Source organism: Mustelus asterias, chromosome 15 (assembly GCF_964213995.1).
Source record: "Mustelus asterias chromosome 15, sMusAst1.hap1.1, whole genome shotgun sequence".
Classification (NCBI taxonomy): domain Eukaryota; kingdom Metazoa; phylum Chordata; class Chondrichthyes; order Carcharhiniformes; family Triakidae; genus Mustelus; species Mustelus asterias.
This window is the reverse complement of record NC_135815.1, coordinates 2,139,400-2,160,079: the sequence shown is the minus strand read 5'-3', so window position 1 is coordinate 2,160,079 and position 20,680 is coordinate 2,139,400. Positions and strand designations below refer to the sequence as shown.

Here is a 20,680-nt window from a genome sequence, read left to right as displayed (position 1 = left end):
ACCCCATACCTCTACATCCATACCCCTACACCCCATATCCCTACACCCCTATACCCTTACACCCCATACCCATGCACCCCATACCCCTACACCCCAAACCCCTACACTCCATACCTCTACACCCCATCCCCCTACACCCCATACCCCTACACCCCTATACCCCTACACCCCATACCCATACACCCCATACCCCTACACCCCAAACCCCTACACCCCATACCCCTACACCCCATACCCCTACATCCCTACACCCCATACCCCTACACCCCATACCCCTACACCCCAAACCCCTACACCCCATACCCCTACACCCCATACCCCTACATCCCTACACCCCATACCCCTACACCCCATATCCCTACACCCCCAACTCCAACGCCCCAAACCACCTCCTTGCCAAATGTGAACAATCTGATTCATTGTTTCATCAACTTACAATTCTGAGGAGTTGAGAGTCACTTTTAGCGTCTGTGTAGCTCCTCTCCGGGAACAATTCAGCTGATTTCCTGCAGGAGGAAGAGATGGTAAATGTTAGAAAATCCCTGAACTGCTTTGATCCACTCTACTCATGATGTGGAGATGCCGGCGTTGGACTGGGGTAAACACAGTAAGAAGTACCTGATATGCTGCAGGAAAGGATGACCCGAGGCACGGTATATTGGGGAGACCATGCAGACGCTACAACAATGGATGAATGAACACCGCTCGACAATCACCAGGCAAGACTGTTCTCTTCCTGTTGGGGAACACTTCAGCGGTCACGGGCATTCAGCCTCTGATCTTCATGTAAGCGTTCTCCAAGGCGGCCTTCACGATACACGACAACGCAGAGTTGCTGAGCAGAGACTGATAGCCAAGTTCTGCACACATGAGGACAGCCTCAACCAGGATCTTGGGTTCATGTCACACTATCTGTAACCCCCACGACTTGCCTGGGCTTGCAAAATCTCACTAACTGTCCTGGCTGGAGACAACACACATCTCTTTAACCTGTGCTTAACCCTCTCTCCGCTCATTGTCTGTACCTTTAAGACTTGATTACCTGTAAAGATTTGCATTCCAACCATTATTCTCTAAATTGAGTTTGTGTCTTTATATGCCCTGCTTGTGAACAGAACTCCCACTTACCTGACAAAGGAGCAGCAAGCTCTCCGAAAGCTAGTGGCTTTTGTTACCAAATAAACCTGTTGGACTTTAACCTGGTGTTGTGACACTTCTTACTGTGTTGATCCACTCTAACAGTTTTGACAACACCAGGTTAAAGTCCAACAGGTTTATTTCGTAGCAAATACCATTAACATTCAGAGCGCTGCTCCTCCGTCTGATTGAGTGGAAATCCATCTGACGAATTTGACGGATATCCACTCCATCTGACGAAGGAGCAGCGCTCTGAAAGCTAATGGTATTTGTGACGACATAAACCTGTTGGACTTTAACCTGGTGTTGTTAAAACTGTTTCTGTGTTTACCCCAGTCCAACGCCGGCATCTCCACATCATTGATCCACTCTGCCAGCTCTGCACCAGACTGAGTGTGTACAGACATGGTTTGTACAGTGTGAAATCTCTCAGGCTAATCGGTTCCATTCTCAGTTGGTGCTGCGGTCAGTTGATGGTGGATGCTGCTTGATTGGAACGGGACAGCGGTGTTGTTAAACGCTGGAGCCTGCCACTGCCTCACCCTCTGCCGATCCTCATCCTTGCTTCAAGCTGTCAGTCTCCAGTTCAAAAGGAAAAGTGCTGAGCTGAGAGACAGCCACACAAAGCTACCTTCAAACTAACCTGACCTGGCAGCTACTCATGAACGGTTAATTTTATTCCCAGGGAGGAGGGCATCGTTAACCATTTCATGCGAATGAGGATTCATTTCAGACAGATATATTTTAAGAATCAAGTCACCACAAGCCAGAGTGATGCTTGACACACTCGCCCCAGGCACACTCGCCCCAGACACACTCGCCCCAGGCACACTCGCCCCAGGCACACTCGCCCCAGACACACTCGCCCCAGACACACTCGCCCCAGACACACTCGCCCCAGTTACACTCGCCCCAGACACACTCGCCCCAGACACACTCGCCCCAGTTACACTCACCCCAGACACACTCGCCCCAGACACACTCGCCCCAGACACACTCGCCCCAGACACACTCGCCCCAGACACACTCGCCTCAGACACACACACCCCAGACACACTCGCCCCAGACACACTCACCCCAGACACACTCGCCTCAGACACACTCGCCTCAGACACACTCGCCTCAGACACACTCACCCCAGACACACTCGCCTCAGACACAATCGCTTCAGACACACTCGCCCCAGACACACTCGCCCCAGACACACTCACCCCAGACACACTCGCCTCAGACACACACACCCCAGACACACTCACCCCAGACACACTCGCCTCAGACACACTCGCCTCAGACACACACATCCCAGGCACACTCACCCCAGACAAACTTGCCCCAGACACACTCGCCCCAGACACACTCGCCCCAGACACACTCGCCCCAGACACACTCGCCTCAGACACACTCGCCTCAGACACACTCATCCCACACACACTCACCCCAAACACACTCGCCCCAGACACACACGCCCCAAACACACTTGCCCCAGACACACTCGCCTCAGACACACACGCCCCAGACACACTCGCACCAGACACACTCGCCTCAGACACACTCGCCCCAGACACACTCGCCTCAGACACACTCACCTCAAACACACTCGCCTCAGACACACTCGCCCCAGACACACTTGCCTGAGACACACTCGCCTCAGACACACTCACCTCAAACACACTCGCTTCAGACACACTCGCCCCAGACACACTTGCCAGAGACACACTCGCCTCAAACACACTCGCCTCAGACACACTCGCCTCAGACACACTCGCCTCAGACACACTCGCCTCAGACTCACTCGCCCCAGACACACTCGCCCCAAACACACTTGCCCCAGTCACACACACCTCAGACACACTCGCCCCAGACACACTCGCCTCAGACACACTCGCCTCAGACACACTCGCCTCAGACACACTCGCCTCAGACACACTCGCCTTAGACACACTCATCCCAGACACACTCGCCCCAAACACACTCGCCCCAGTCACACTCGCCCCAAACACACTCGCCCCAGTCACACACACCTCAGACACACTCGCCCCAGACACACTCGCCCCAGACACACTCGCCTCAGACACACTCGCCCCAGACCCACTCACCTCAGACACACTCGCCTCAAACACACTCGCCTCAAACACACTCGCCCCAGACACACTCGCCTCAGACACACTCACCTCAAACACACTCGCCCCAGACACACTCGCCCCAGACACACTCGCCTCAGACACACTCGCCCCAGACCCACTCACCTCAGACACACTCGCCTCAAACACACTCGCCTCAAACACACTCGCCCCAGACACACTCGCCTCAGACACACTCACCTCAAACACACTCGCCTCAGACACACTCGCCCCAGACACACTTGCCTGAGACCCACTCGCCTCAAACACACTCGCCTCAGACACACTCGCCTCAGACACACTCGCCCCAGACACACTCACCCCAGACACACTCGCCTCAGACACACTCGCCCCAGACACACTCACCCCAGACACACTCGCCTCAGACACACTCGCCTCAGTTACACACACCTCAGACACACTTGCCCCAGACACACTCGCCCCAGACACACTCGCCCCAGACACACTTGCCTGAGACCCACTCGCCTCAAACACACTCGCCTCAGACACACTCGCCTCAGACACACTCGCCCCAGACACACTCACCCCAGACACACGCGCCTCAGACACACTCGCCCCAGACACACTCACCCCAGACACACTCGCCTCAGACACACTCGCCTCAGTTACACACACCTCAGACACACTTGCCCCAGACACACTCGCCCCAGACACACTCGCCCCAGACACACTCGCTTCAGACACACACGCCCCAGACACATTTGCCTGACACACACTCGCCTCAGACACACTCGCCACAGACACACTCGCCCCAAACTCACTCGCCCCAAACACACTCGCCCCAAACACACTTGCCCCAGTCACACTCGCCTCAGACACACTCACCTCAAACACACTCGCCTCAGACACACTCGCCCCAGACACACTCGCCTCAGACACACTCGCCTCAGACACACTCGCCTCAGACACACTCGCCTCAGACACACTCGCCTCAGACACACTCGCCTCAGACACACTCGCCTTAGGCACACTCATCCCAGACACACTCGCCCCAGACACACTCGCCTCAGACACACTCGCCCCAAACACACTTGCCCCAGTCACACACACCTCAGACACACTCGCCCCAGACACACTCGCCTCAGACACACTCGCCTCAGACACACTCGCCTCAGACACACTCGCCTCAGACACACTCGCCTCAGACACACTCGCCTCAGACACACTCGCCTTAGGCACACTCATCCCAGACACACTCGCCCCAGACACACTCGCCTCAGACACACTCGCCTCAGACACACTCGCCTCAGACACACTCGCCTTAGGCACACTCATCCCAGACACACTCGCCCCAAACACACTCGCCCCAGACACACTCGCCCCAAACACACTTGCCCCAGTTACACACACCTCAGACACACTCGCCCCAGACACACTCGCCTCAGACACACTCGCCCCAGACCCACTCACCCCTGACACACTCGCCTCAAACACACTCGCCTCAGACACACTCGCCCCAGACACACTCGCCTCAGACACACTCGCCTCAGACACACTCGCCTCAGACACACTCGCCTTAGGCACACTCATCCCAGACACACTCGCCCCAAACACACTCGCCCCAGACACACTCGCCCCAAACACACTTGCCCCAGTTACACACACCTCAGACACACTCGCCCCAGACACACTCGCCCCAGACACACTCGCCTCAGACACACTCGCCTCAGACACACTCGCCTCAGACATACTCGCCCCAGACCCACTCACCCCTGACACACTCGCCTCAAACACACTCGCCTCAGACACACTCGCCCCAGACACACTCGCCCCAGACACACTCGCCTCGGACACACTCGCCTCAGACACACTCGCCCCAGACACACTTGCCTGAGACACACTCGCCTCAAATACACTCGCCTCAGACACACTCGCCTCAGACAGACTCGCCCCAGACACACTCGCCCCAGACACACTCACCTCAAACACACTCACCCCAGACACACTCGCCTCAGACACACTCGCCTCAGACACACACACCTCAGACACACTCGCCTCAGACACACACACCTCAGACACACTCGCCCCAAACACACTCGCCCCAAACACACTTGCCCCAAACACACTTGCCCCAGTCACACTCACCTCAAACACACTCGCTTCAGACACACTCGCCCCAGACACACTTGCCTGAGACACACTCGCCTCAAACACACTTGCCCCAGTCACACTCACCTCAAACACACTCGCTTCAGACACACTCGCCCCAGACACACTTGCCTCAGACACACTCGCCTCAGACACACTCGCCTCAGACACACTCGCCTCAGACACACTCGCCTCAGACTCACTCGCCCCAGACACACTCGCCCCAGACACACTCGCCTCAGACACACTCGCCTCAGACACACTCGCCTCAGACACACTCGCCCCAGACACACTCGCCTCAAACACACTCGCCCCAGACACACTCGCCTCAGACACACTCACCTCAAACACACTCGCCCCAGACACACTCGCCCCAGACACACTCGCCTCAGACACACTCGCCCCAGACCCACTCACCTCAGACACACTCGCCTCAAACACACTCGCCTCAAACACACTCGCCCCAGACACACTCGCCTCAGACACACTCACCTCAAACACACTCGCCTCAGACACACTCGCCCCAGACACACTTGCCTGAGACCCACCCGCCTCAAACACACTCGCCTCAGACACACTCGCCTCAGACACACTCGCCCCAGACACACTCACCCCAGACACACTCGCCTCAGACACACTCGCCCCAGACACACTCACCCCAGACACACTCGCCTCAGACACACTCGCCTCAGTTACACACACCTCAGACACACTTGCCCCAGACACACTCGCCCCAGACACACTCGCCCCAGACACACTTGCCTGAGACCCACTCGCCTCAAACACACTCGCCTCAGACACACTCGCCTCAGACACACTCGCCCCAGACACACTCACCCCAGACACACGCGCCTCAGACACACTCGCCCCAGACACACTCACCCCAGACACACTCGCCTCAGACACACTCGCCTCAGTTACACACACCTCAGACACACTTGCCCCAGACACACTCGCCCCAGACACACTCACCCCAGACACACTCGCCTCAGACACACTCGCCCCAGACACACTCACCCCAGACACACTCGCCTCAGACACACTCGCCTCAGTTACACACACCTCAGACACACTTGCCCCAGACACACTAGCCCCAGACACACTCGCCCCAGACACACTTGCCTGAGACCCACTCGCCTCAAACACACTCGCCTCAGACACACTCGCCTCAGACACACTCGCCCCAGACACACTCACCCCAGACACACGCGCCTCAGACACACTCGCCCCAGACACACTCACCCCAGACACACTCGCCTCAGACACACTCGCCTCAGTTACACACACCTCAGACACACTTGCCCCAGACACACTCGCCCCAGACACACTCGCCCCAGACACACTCGCTTCAGACACACACGCCCCAGACACATTTGCCTGACACACACTCGCCTCAGACACACTCGCCACAGACTCACTCGCCCCAAACACACTTGCCCCAGTCACACACACCTCAGACACACTCGCCCCAGACACACTCGCCTCAGACACACTCGCCTCAGACACACTCGCCTCAGACACACTCGCCTTAGGCACACTCATCCCAGACACACTCGCCCCAAACACACTCGCCCCAAACACACTCGCCCCAAACACACTTGCCCCAGTCACACACACCTCAGACACACTCGCCCCAGACACACTCGCCTCAGACACACTCGCCTCAGACACACTCGCCTCAGACACACTCGCCTTAGGCACACTCATCCCAGACACACTCGCCCCAAACACACTCGCCCCAGACACACTCGCCCCAAACACACTTGCCCCAGTTACACACACCTCAGACACACTCGCCCCAGACACACTCGCCTCAGACACACTCGCCCCAGACCCACTCACCCCTGACACACTCGCCTCAAACACACTCGCCTCAGACACACTCGCCCCAGACACACTCGCCCCAAACACACTCGCCCCAGACACACTCGCCCCAAACACACTTGCCCCAGTTACACACACCTCAGACACACTCGCCCCAGACACACTCGCCCCAGACACACTCGCCTCAGACATACTCGCCCCAGACCCACTCACCCCTGACACACTCGCCTCAAACACACTCGCCTCAGACACACTCGCCCCAGACACACTCGCCCCAGACACACTCGCCTCGGACACACTCGCCTCAGACACACTCGCCCCAGACACACTTGCCTGAGACACACTCGCCTCAAATACACTCGCCTCAGACACACTCGCCTCAGACAGACTCGCCCCAGACACACTCGCCCCAGACACACTCACCTCAAACACACTCACCCCAGACACACTCGCCTCAGACACACTCGCCTCAGACACACACACCTCAGACACACTCGCCTCAGACACACACACCTCAGACACACTCGCCCCAAACACACTCGCCCCAAACACACTTGCCCCAGTCACACTCACCTCAAACACACTCGCTTCAGACACACTCGCCCCAGACACACTTGCCTGAGACACACTCGCCTCAAACACACTCGCCTCAGACACACTCGCCTCAGACACACTCGCCTCAGACACACTCGCCTCAGACTCACTCGCCCCAGACACACTCGCCCCAGACACACTCGCCTCAGACACACTCGCCTCAGACACACTCGCCTCAGACACACTCGCCCCAGACACACTCGCCTCAAACACACTCGCCCCAGACACACTCGCCTCAGACACACTCACCTCAAACACACTCGCCCCAGACACACTCGCCCCAGACACACTCGCCTCAGACACACTCGCCCCAGACCCACTCACCTCAGACACACTCGCCTCAAACACACTCGCCTCAAACACACTCGCCCCAGACACACTCGCCTCAGACACACTCACCTCAAACACACTCGCCTCAGACACACTCGCCCCAGACACACTTGCCTGAGACCCACCCGCCTCAAACACACTCGCCTCAGACACACTCGCCTCAGACACACTCGCCCCAGACACACTCACCCCAGACACACTCGCCTCAGACACACTCGCCCCAGACACACTCACCCCAGACACACTCGCCTCAGACACACTCGCCTCAGTTACACACACCTCAGACACACTTGCCCCAGACACACTCGCCCCAGACACACTCGCCCCAGACACACTTGCCTGAGACCCACTCGCCTCAAACACACTCGCCTCAGACACACTCGCCTCAGACACACTCGCCCCAGACACACTCACCCCAGACACACGCGCCTCAGACACACTCGCCCCAGACACACTCACCCCAGACACACTCGCCTCAGACACACTCGCCTCAGTTACACACACCTCAGACACACTTGCCCCAGACACACTCGCCCCAGACACACTCACCCCAGACACACTCGCCTCAGACACACTCGCCCCAGACACACTCACCCCAGACACACTCGCCTCAGACACACTCGCCTCAGTTACACACACCTCAGACACACTTGCCCCAGACACACTAGCCCCAGACACACTCGCCCCAGACACACTTGCCTGAGACCCACTCGCCTCAAACACACTCGCCTCAGACACACTCGCCTCAGACACACTCGCCCCAGACACACTCACCCCAGACACACGCGCCTCAGACACACTCGCCCCAGACACACTCACCCCAGACACACTCGCCTCAGACACACTCGCCTCAGTTACACACACCTCAGACACACTTGCCCCAGACACACTCGCCCCAGACACACTCGCCCCAGACACACTCGCTTCAGACACACACGCCCCAGACACATTTGCCTGACACACACTCGCCTCAGACACACTCGCCACAGACTCACTCGCCCCAAACACACTTGCCCCAGTCACACACACCTCAGACACACTCGCCCCAGACACACTCGCCTCAGACACACTCGCCTCAGACACACTCGCCTCAGACACACTCGCCTTAGGCACACTCATCCCAGACACACTCGCCCCAAACACACTCGCCCCAAACACACTCGCCCCAAACACACTTGCCCCAGTCACACACACCTCAGACACACTCGCCCCAGACACACTCGCCTCAGACACACTCGCCTCAGACACACTCGCCTCAGACACACTCGCCTTAGGCACACTCATCCCAGACACACTCGCCCCAAACACACTCGCCCCAGACACACTCGCCCCAAACACACTTGCCCCAGTTACACACACCTCAGACACACTCGCCCCAGACACACTCGCCTCAGACACACTCGCCCCAGACCCACTCACCCCTGACACACTCGCCTCAAACACACTCGCCTCAGACACACTCGCCCCAGACACACTCGCCCCAAACACACTCGCCCCAGACACACTCGCCCCAAACACACTTGCCCCAGTTACACACACCTCAGACACACTCGCCCCAGACACACTCGCCCCAGACACACTCGCCTCAGACATACTCGCCCCAGACCCACTCACCCCTGACACACTCGCCTCAAACACACTCGCCTCAGACACACTCGCCCCAGACAGACTCGCCCCAGACACACTCGCCCCAGACACACTCACCTCAAACACACTCACCCCAGACACACTCGCCTCAGACACACTCGCCTCAGACACACACACCTCAGACACACTCGCCTCAGACACACTCGCCCCAGACTCACTCGCCCCAAACACACTCGCCCCAGTCACACTCACCTCAAACACACTCGCTTCAGACACACTCGCCCCAGACACACTTGCCTGAGACACACTCGCCTCAAACACACTCGCCTCAGACACACTCGCCTCAGACACACTCGCCTCAGACACACTCGCCTCAGACTCACTCGCCCCAGACACACTCGCCCCAAACACACTTGCCCCAGTCACACACACCTCAGACACACTCGCCCCAGACACACTCGCCCCAGACACACTCGCCTCAGACACACTCGCCTCAGACACACTCGCCTCAGACACACTCGCCTTAGACACACTCATCCCAGACACACTCGCCCCAAACACACTCGCCCCAGTCACACTCGCCCCAAACACACTCGCCTCAGACACACTCGCCCCAAACACACTCGCCCCAAACACACTCGCCCCAGTCACACTCGCCTCAGACACACTCGCCCCAGACACACTCGCCCCAGACACACTCGCCCCAGACACACTCGCCTCAGACACACTCGCCTCAGACACACTCGCCCCAGACCCACTCACCTCAGACACACTCGCCTCAGACACACTCGCCCCAGACACACTCGCCCCAGACACACTCGCCTCAGACACACTCGCCCCAGACCCACTCACCTCAGACACACTCGCCTCAAACACACTCGCCTCAAACACACTCGCCCCAGACACACTCGCCTCAGACACACTCACCTCAAACACACTCGCCCCAGACACACTCGCCCCAGACACACTCGCCTCAGACACACTCGCCCCAGACCCACTCACCTCAGACACACTCGCCTCAAACACACTCGCCTCAAACACACTCGCCCCAGACACACTCGCCTCAGACACACTCACCTCAAACACACTCGCCTCAGACACACTCGCCCCAGACACACTTGCCTGAGACCCACTCGCCTCAAACACACTCGCCTCAGACACACTCGCCTCAGACACACTCGCCCCAGACACACTCACCCCAGACACACTCGCCTCAGACACACTCGCCCCAGACACACTCACCCCAGACACACTCGCCTCAGACACACTCGCCTCAGTTACACACACCTCAGACACACTTGCCCCAGACACACTCGCCCCAGACACACTCGCCCCAGACACACTTGCCTGAGACCCACTCGCCTCAAACACACTCGCCTCAGACACACTCGCCTCAGACACACTCGCCCCAGACACACTCACCCCAGACACACGCGCCTCAGACACACTCGCCCCAGACACACTCACCCCAGACACACTCGCCTCAGACACACTCGCCTCAGTTACACACACCTCAGACACACTTGCCCCAGACACACTCGCCCCAGACACACTCGCCCCAGACACACTCGCTTCAGACACACACGCCCCAGACACATTTGCCTGACACACACTCGCCTCAGACACACTCGCCACAGACACACTCGCCCCAAACACACTCACCCCAGACACACTTGCCCCAGTCACACACACCTCAGACACACTCGCCCCAGACACACTCGCCTCAGACACACTCGCCTCAGACACACTCGCCTCAGACACACTCGCCTTAGGCACACTCATCCCAGACACACTCGCCCCAAACACACTCGCCCCAGACACACTCGCCCCAAACACACTTGCCCCAGTTACACACACCTCAGACACACTCGCCCCAGACACACCCGCCTCAGACACACTCGCCCCAGACCCACTCACCCCTGACACACTCGCCTCAAACACACTCGCCTCAGACACACTCGCCCCAGACACACTCGCCCCAAACACACTTGCCCCAGACACACTCGCCTCAGACACACTCGCCCCAGACACACTCGCCCCAGTCACACACACCCCTGACACACTCGCCTCAAACACACTCGCCTCAGACACACTCGCCTCAGACACACTCGCCTCAGACACACTCGCCTCAGACACACTCGCCTCAGACACACTCGCCCCAGACACACTTGCCCCAGTCACACTCGCCCCAAACACACTCGCCCCAGACACACTCGCCTCAGACACACTCGCCTCAGACACACTCGCCTCAGACACACTCGCCCCAAACACACTTGCCCCAGACACACTCGCCTCAGACACACTCGCCTCAGACACACTCGCCTTAGGCACACTCATCCCAGACACACTCGCCCCAAACACACTCGCCCCAGACACACTCGCCCCAAACACACTTGCCCCAGTTACACACACCTCAGACACACTCGCCCCAGACACACTCGCCCCAGACACACTCGCCTCAGACACACTCGCCCCAGACCCACTCACCCCTGACACACTCGCCTCAAACACACTCGCCTCAGACACACTCGCCCCAGACACACTCGCCTCAGACACACTCGCCTCAGACACACTCGCCCCAGACACACTTGCCTGAGACACACTCGCCTCAAACACACTCGCCTCAGACACACTCGCCTCAGACACACTCGCCCCAGACCCACTCACCTCAGACACACTCGCCTCAAACACACTCGCCTCAAACACACTCGCCCCAGACACACTCGCCTCAGACACACTCACCTCAAACACACTCGCCCCAGACACACTCGCCCCAGACACACTCGCCTCAGACACACTCGCCCCAGACCCACTCACCTCAGACACACTCGCCTCAAACACACTCGCCTCAAACACACTCGCCCCAGACACACTCGCCTCAGACACACTCACCTCAAACACACTCGCCTCAGACACACTCGCCCCAGACACACTTGCCTGAGACCCACTCGCCTCAAACACACTCGCCTCAGACACACTCGCCCCAGACACACTCACCCCAGACACACTCGCCTCAGACACACTCGCCCCAGACACACTCACCCCAGACACACTCGCCTCAGACACACTCGCCTCAGTTACACACACCTCAGACACACTTGCCCCAGACACACTCGCCCCAGACACACTCGCCCCAGACACACTTGCCTGAGACCCACTCGCCTCAAACACACTCGCCTCAGACACACTCGCCTCAGACACACTCGCCCCAGACACACTCACCCCAGACACACGCGCCTCAGACACACTCGCCCCAGACACACTCACCCCAGACACACTCGCCTCAGACACACTCGCCTCAGTTACACACACCTCAGACACACTTGCCCCAGACACACTCGCCCCAGACACACTCGCCCCAGACACACTCGCTTCAGACACACTCGCCTCAGACACACTCGCCTCAGTTACACACACCTCAGACACACTTGCCCCAGACACACTCGCCCCAGACACACTCGCCTCAGACACACTCGCTTCAGACACACACGCCCCAGACACATTTGCCTGACACACACTCGCCTCAGACACACTCGCCACAGACACACTCGCCCCAAACTCACTCGCCCCAAACACACTCGCCCCAAACACACTCGCCCCAGACACACTTGCCCCAGACACACTCGCCTCAGACACACTCGCCTCAGACACACTCGCCTCAGACACACTCGCCTCAGACACACTCGCCCCAAACACACTCGCCCCAGTCACACACACCTCAGACACACTCGCCCCAGACACACTCGCCTCAGACACACTCGCCTCAGACACACTCGCCCCAGACACACTTGCCTGAGACACACTCGCCTCAGACACACTCACCTCAGACACACTCGCCTCAGACTCACTCGCCCCAGACACACTCGCCTCAGACACACTCGCCTCAGACACACTCGCCCCAAACACACTCGCCCCAGTCACACACACCTCAGACACACTCGCCCCAGACACACTCGCCTCAGACACACTCGCCTCAGACACACTCGCCCCAGACACACTTGCCTGAGACACACTCGCCTCAGACACACTCACCTCAGACACACTCGCCTCAGACTCACTCGCCCCAGACACACTCGCCCCAAACACACTTGCCCCAAACACACTCGCCTCAGACACACTTGCCCCAGACACACTCGCCTCAGACACACTCGCCCCAAACTCACTCGCCCCAAACACACTTGCCCCAGTTACACACACCTCAGACACACTCGCCTCAGACACACTCGCCTCAGACACACTCGCCCCAGACACACTCGCCTCAGACACACTCGCCCCAGTCACACTCGCCCCAAACACACTTGCCCCAGTCACACACACCTCAGACACACTCGCCCCAGACACACTCGCCTCAGACACACTCGCCCCAGACACACTCGCCTCAGACACACTCGCCCCAGTCACACTCGCCCCAAACACACTTGCCCCAGTCACACACACCTCAGACACACTCGCCTCAGACACACTCGCCTCAGACACACTCGCCTCAGACACACTCGCCTTAGGCACACTCATCCCAGACACACTCGCCCCAAACACACTCGCCCCAGACACACTCGCCCCAAACACACTTGCCCCAGTTACACACACCTCAGACACACTCGCCCCAGACACACTCGCCCTAGACACACTCGCCTCAGACACACTCGCCCCAGACCCACTCACCCCTGACACACTCGCCTCAAACACACTCGCCTCAGACACACTCGCCCCAGACACACTCGCCTCAGACACACTCGCCTCAGACACACTCGCCCCAGACACACTTGCCTGAGACACACTCGCCTCAAACACACTCGCCTCAGACACACTCGCCTCAGACACACTCGCCCCAGACACACTCGCCCCAGACACACTCACTTCAAACACACTCGCCCCAGACACACTCGCCTCAGACACACTCGCCTCAGACACACACACCTCAGACACACTCGCCTCAGACACACTCGCCCCAGACACACCCACACCTCAAACATGACCTAGATTTAATACAATTGGTAGAAAGACCAGAGTGAGAGTTGGGGAGTTAATTTCTTCACCCGGACGTTGGTGAGACTTCACTGTCTGAAAGGGTGGAAGAGGCTGAATCGTCACTGTGTTGAAAATATACTCAGATACACTGTGAGAATGCTGGAATCCAGACCAAAAACTGGCAGGGGAGATTCGAGTGGCTCTTCATAAATCAGCATGGGCACAATGGACCGAATGGCCTCATTCTGTGCATAAATTGCTGTGATTCTGGATTTGGTGACGCTGGACTAAGGCTTTAGTTATCTGCTCTAATGTCTCCTTAGTTTCCTCAGTGTCCGACTGTGCTCGATTACACTCTTGTGAAGTAACTCGTGTTATGTTCTGACGTTATATGGCTATATCAATGCATGATGTTGTTGCTGTGACCAATCCCCACCCCTTGCCCCTGTCTCATGTCACCAGCCCCTTACTGTGAATTTGAATGTGGCTAACGAGGAGTAGCAGGATTTGAAATGAAATCTCAGCAAACTGTAGCAGCAGAGAAACATGAGTGGGGCGTTTCTGAGGGTCTTTCCTCATCCCACAGGGAAAGTCTGAGTCTGGAACTCATACATCGGAATTACTGAATGTGAAAAGATCAAACTCAGAGAAATTGACAACATGGAAGGAAGCTCCACGTAGTTCACACTCTATCACTGCGGTAACCACATGGTGTGGAGATGTCGGCATTGGACTGGGGTAAGCACAATAAGAAGGCTCACAACACCAGGTTAAAGTCCAACAGGTGATAAACAAAATAAACTTGTTGGACTTTAACCTGGTGTTGTGAGACTTCTTACTGTAATCACATGACCCAATGATAAGGGATTTGTTGACTTACCAGGTGATCAGTGAGTCTACAGCAGGATCAGACATGAGGTGAGGACACCCCTCGAGTGGTTGGGAGCTTTGGGACCCAGCGCTCCAATGTCACCCACACCTCCCACACAGCATGTCTCAACTTACTCAGATAATGAGTCTCAGAATGTTACTTTCAATAAGAAATCTATCTCACACAAATCGCCACTCGCAGTTTCTTACACTCATCATGATATTTGCAAGAATACTTGCTATTTGTTAAATAATTTGCCAAATAATTATTTGCTAAATAATCCTCAAAGTGCTAAAATTATGCCGACACCAATTAAAGATTGCTAAATGTGCTCACAGTGTGGTGTATTTATGTATCCTGGAAGCTGCATATATTGATACGCAGGTCCCGGTTCTTTGAAGACAGAAAGAACAGATGCACACATTGCACTTGTTTCAGCCATTCGGCCATTCACTGGTTCATTCCTCAGGGCAATGCCTTGACCAATCAGAGCCAAATTTCGAACAATACTTACAAGTCAGTCACCATCAATTGGCTATGCCTTTACAAATCAGTGTCCACTTGCCAACAAATCAACATTCTCTTCTCATTCAGTAAAAGTTGTTGCTTCTCCCTCTTATTGGTATCCTTGCAATGAGTCCTGATGAGTGCAAGGTGAAAAGCTTCTACAAAATGTCTTTTTTTCAGCAATACTCAAAAACTAGTTTCCTAAATATCTAAATTAGTCATTTCAGCCAATGAGGATTCATTGTGGTATCTCTGACAAGACTGTCACAACCTGTGTAAATGCTTCAATCAATCCCTCTGCCTCCTTCAGCCACTCACCCTGCTGACTCACAACCTCCCCAGCCCAATCCCAACCTTTGGGGCGGCACGGTGACACAGTGATTAGCACTGCTGCCTCACAGCGCCAGGGACCCGGGTTCGATTCTCGGCTTGGGTCAATGTCTGTGCGGAGTCTGCATGTTCTCCCCGTGTCTGTGTGGGTTTCCTCTGAGGGCTCCGGTTTCCTCTGAAAGACGTGCAGGTTAGGTGCATTGGCCATGCTAAATTCTCCCTCAGTGTACACGAACAGGTGCCAGAGTGTGGCGACTAGGGGATTTTCACAGTAACTTCATTGCAGTGTTAATGTTAGCCTACTTGTGACAGTAATAAATAAACCTAAACTTCCCTGCTCTTACCTCGTGCAGTTCCCACAGGCGATCAGCAGCAGGATGAGCAGCAGCAAGGACAGGGTGAAGAACAGTCCCAGATGCGTTGGATAGGGTCCAGTGGTCAGGGACCAAAACTCTGGGCCCATTATCAAAGATGGAGTTACAAGGTGCTGGAGTTAATTTATCTGAAACAGCGATAATAAAATTCCTCACTGACAGAGATTTCAACAGAAAATATCAAGACAATTGATTCAGAAAGTCAGGTGTTGAGACATTTGAAGGTTATGGGATGGGTGTTCAGTGTGATCGCTGGGGCAGAGATCTCCATTTCTGGGGCAATGTACTGCTCGCAGAGGGTGTGGGTCTTGTTTACCACAGGCCTGGATCCCCGCACCTGCCCCTCATCCACATTAAGTAGAAATTTCAAAATCAACCACTCAGCGGGGGTGGGGGGGGGGGGGGGGGGGGGGGGGGGGGGGGGGGGGGGGGGGGGGGGTGGGGGGGGGGGGGGGGTGGGGGGGGGGTGGGGGTGGGGGGTGGGGGGGGGGGGCCGGGGGGGGGGAGAATCTGGGATGCAGGAGGCTGGTTGGGCCTCCATTGGAAGCAGGGGGAGTCTGACCTCTTTTTAGCCTCTGAAAGGAAGCTTCGCTGGTGTTTATGGCATTAATACGTTCTGGGATTTGGGCGTCACGGGCAGGGCCGACATTTGTTGCCCACTGGGTTAGCTGCTCTGGGAGGTGCCGCTGGGTCTTATCCATGGTATGGCAGTGGGAGGTTCACAATATTATGAGTGGCATGGACAGGGTGGATAGTCAGATAATCTTTCCTAGGGTAGAAAAGTCAAGTACTAGGTTTAAGGTGCGTGGGGGCAAGTTTAGAGGAGATGTGCAAGGCAGGTTTTTTTACACAGAGGGTGGGGAATGTCTGGAACACGCTGCCTGGGGAGGGGGTGGGAGCGGGTACGATAGCGGCATTTAAGGGGCATCTAGACGAACACATGAATAGATGGGAATGGAAGGATACGGACTCCATTATTGCATCAGGTTTTAGTTCAATGCAGGCTTAGACCATAAGACATAGGAGCAGAATTAGGCCATTCGGCCCATCGAGTCTGCTCCGACATTCAATCATGGCTGATATTTTTCTCATCCCCATTCTCCAGCCTTCTCCCCATAACCCCTGATCCCCTCACTAATCAAGAACCCATCTATCTCCATCACGGAGATGTCTGCGTGGGTTTCCTCCGGGTGCTCCGGTTTCCTCCCACAGTCCAAAGATGTGCGGGTTAGGTTGATTGTCCATGCTAAAATTGCCCCTTAGTGTCCTGAGATGAGTAGATTAGTGGGTAAAATATGTAGGGATATGGGGGTAGGGCCTGGGTGGGATTGTGGTCGGTGCAGACTCGATGGGCCGAATGGCCTCTTTCTGTACTGTAGGGTTTCTATGATTTCTATGATCTTAAAGACACTCAATGACCCGGCCTCCACAGCCTTCTGCGGCAAAGAGTTCCACAGATTCACCACTACCTGGCTGAAGAAATTTCTCCTCATCTCTTGGAGGGCCGAAGGGTCTGTTCTTTTGTTCTTTGTTTGTTTGCTCAGCTACTTCTGAGGATAGCGAGCAGACCATCCACTCTGGGCGGGAGACAGACCTAAACACAGGCTGGGTCACCGGGCGTCTCTCTCTGACTAGTACGAGTCAGACTAGAACTTTCTACATCCATCTGGCAGCTTCATGGTCAGTTTTTTGAAAAACTGAATTCAAATTCTCAAAATGCAAGGTGGGGTCTGAGCTCCAACTACACTCGCACGCAGCGGGAGTGCTCCACACCCCTTCCATCGCAACTCCACCAAGCCCTCCCTATAAGATCAGATCAGTCCAGTTTGCGGAGTTTTACTTGGTGAGATTTTGTCAGGACAATGAAACTCCACCTCAGTTTTTATTGATGTTGAAGTCTCCCGTTTTACAACAATTCCCAAGCTCACAGTCCACCCACTTTTCCCTCTAAATGGAGTTTATTTCCCTGTGGATCTGTCTGTCACTGGGCTAGATTTCATCCGGCAAGGCTGTTCTCCTATCCTGTCTCCTCCCAATCCCCTTGTACAGTGTCTCATTGGGATTGCAGTGTCTCTGCTCCTGTTCAGCTCCCAGTTGGTTAAAGACTGTTAAATCCACTTTGTACTCACAGATATCTCTGGTGTCACAGACGGAGTGATGGTCTGCAATGCTGTCTGCACCTTGCATGCTGCTTTCCTCTCAGGGGCAAGTAGCTATCCATTATACCGAAGGAGGTGAATGAAGGAATGTCTCCACATAACAGCTCCACAAAGCCCAAAGCAAACTTCAGTATGAAGTTGCAGAGTAGGCTGTGCAGAAATCTGGTGCGACTCAGCCACACGACCTTTGCACAGGCACACTGCACGGTGACAGAGAACTCTTCACTTCCTCACTCTGTCCTTTCCTTTCCCCCCAAGGAAAGTCAGAAAAACTCCACTGTCAGACCAGCTGTAGCGAGGGAAGGTCAACTAGAACGTGTCCTTCACTCAGCCAGTGCGCTCTGACCCTGAAACACAGCAGCTCATCACCCGGCCAGCTTTAACTGTTTCATAGCTGCAATCCTCTCGCATCACAGCTGCTGTCACCCAGCACTCCTCCACACTATGGGGTTCGGTTCAGTCAGGGCAGTGTATCTTTGCCTGTGCTGGCCACTAGCTAACTGAAGTGCCCCCTCCCTCGTTTCCCATTCTATTTGTGTCCTGTGTCCAACACTAACCCACCACCCTTCCCTGTAGCTTTCATCAGGATCTGAATTTACCATGGAGCAAGGAACCGCCTCCTCCTCCAATGGGACGCAGTCAAGGAGCAGTCTGGTCATAGTGAAGGGATGTGAAATGAACAAGTAGGTTCATCCGGGAAAATGTACTTGCACTTTGGAAGGAAGTTCAATGAGTTAGGAGAGTGTCTGATGGGGGGGTGCGGGGGGGAGTATCTGAGGGGGAGTATCTGATAGGGGAGGCTATTTGAAAGGGGAGGGATACAGGATCATAGAATCTACAGCATGGAGACAGGCCCTTCCGCCCAAACTGGTCCATGCCGACCAAAATGCCCATCTAAGTTAACCACATTTGTCTGCATTTGGCCCATATCCCTCTAAACCTTCCCTATCCATGTCTCTGTCCAAATGCCTTTTAAACATTGTCAATGTCCCTGCCTCAACCACTTCCCCCAGCAGCTCATTCCACACACGTACCACCCTCTGTGTAAAAAAGTTGCTCCTCAGGTTCCCATTAATTCTTTCCCCTCTTAACTTAAACCTCTGCCCTCTCGTTCTGGATTCCCCAACCCCTGGAAAAAGACTGAGTGCATTCACCCTATCCATGCCTCTCATGATCTTATACACCCCTATAAGATCACCCCTCAGTCTCCTACGCTCCAAAGAAAAAGGTCCTACCCTGTCCAATCTCTCCCTATAATTCAGTCCCTTGAGTCCTGGCAATATCCTTGTAAATCTCTTCTGCACTCTCTCCAGTTTAATAACATCTTTTACAGGAGGTAGTAAGTCCACTTGCTGCTCCTCCCTTGGGTTAGTCAGTTGAAGAGAGAGTGAGGGCAGTGTGGTTGATTACTGACCCTCTCACGCTCTGTATAACCCTCCTGACTCTCTGCATTCTAGATAGGGGTGAACCATTGATACAGTAAGAGTTTTAATAACACCAGGTTAAAGTCCAACAGGTTTATTTGGTAGCAAATGCCATTAGCTTTCGGAGCCCTGCTCCTTCGTCAGATGGGGTGGAAATCTGCTCACAACTACACGACACTTTGAGAGCAGATATCCACTCCATCTGACGAAGGAGCAGGGCTCCGAAAGCTAATGGCATTTGCTACCAAATAAACCTGTTGGACTTTAACCTGGTGTTGTTAAAACTCTTACTGTGTTCACCCCAGTCCAACGCCGGCATCTCCACATCATGAACCATTGATAGCCA

General features: G+C 55.7%; 1 protein-coding gene across 1 annotated transcript in view; it reads right to left on the bottom strand.

Moving 5' to 3' along the window:
• The window catches only part of LOC144504259 (uncharacterized), a 36,748-nt gene extending 17,612 nt beyond the window's left edge, over window positions 1–19,136 (bottom strand). The window contains exons 1-3 of the mRNA XM_078229350.1: window positions 18,881–19,136; window positions 16,722–16,879; window positions 437–506 (exon numbers count right to left, since the gene is read on the bottom strand). Coding sequence (XP_078085476.1) covers window positions 437–506; window positions 16,722–16,840 — 189 coding nt within the window. The 5' untranslated portion in view covers window positions 16,841–16,879; window positions 18,881–19,136. The remainder of the gene's footprint in view (window positions 1–436; window positions 507–16,721; window positions 16,880–18,880) is intronic.
• Window positions 19,137–20,680: the final 1,544 nt, after the last annotated feature.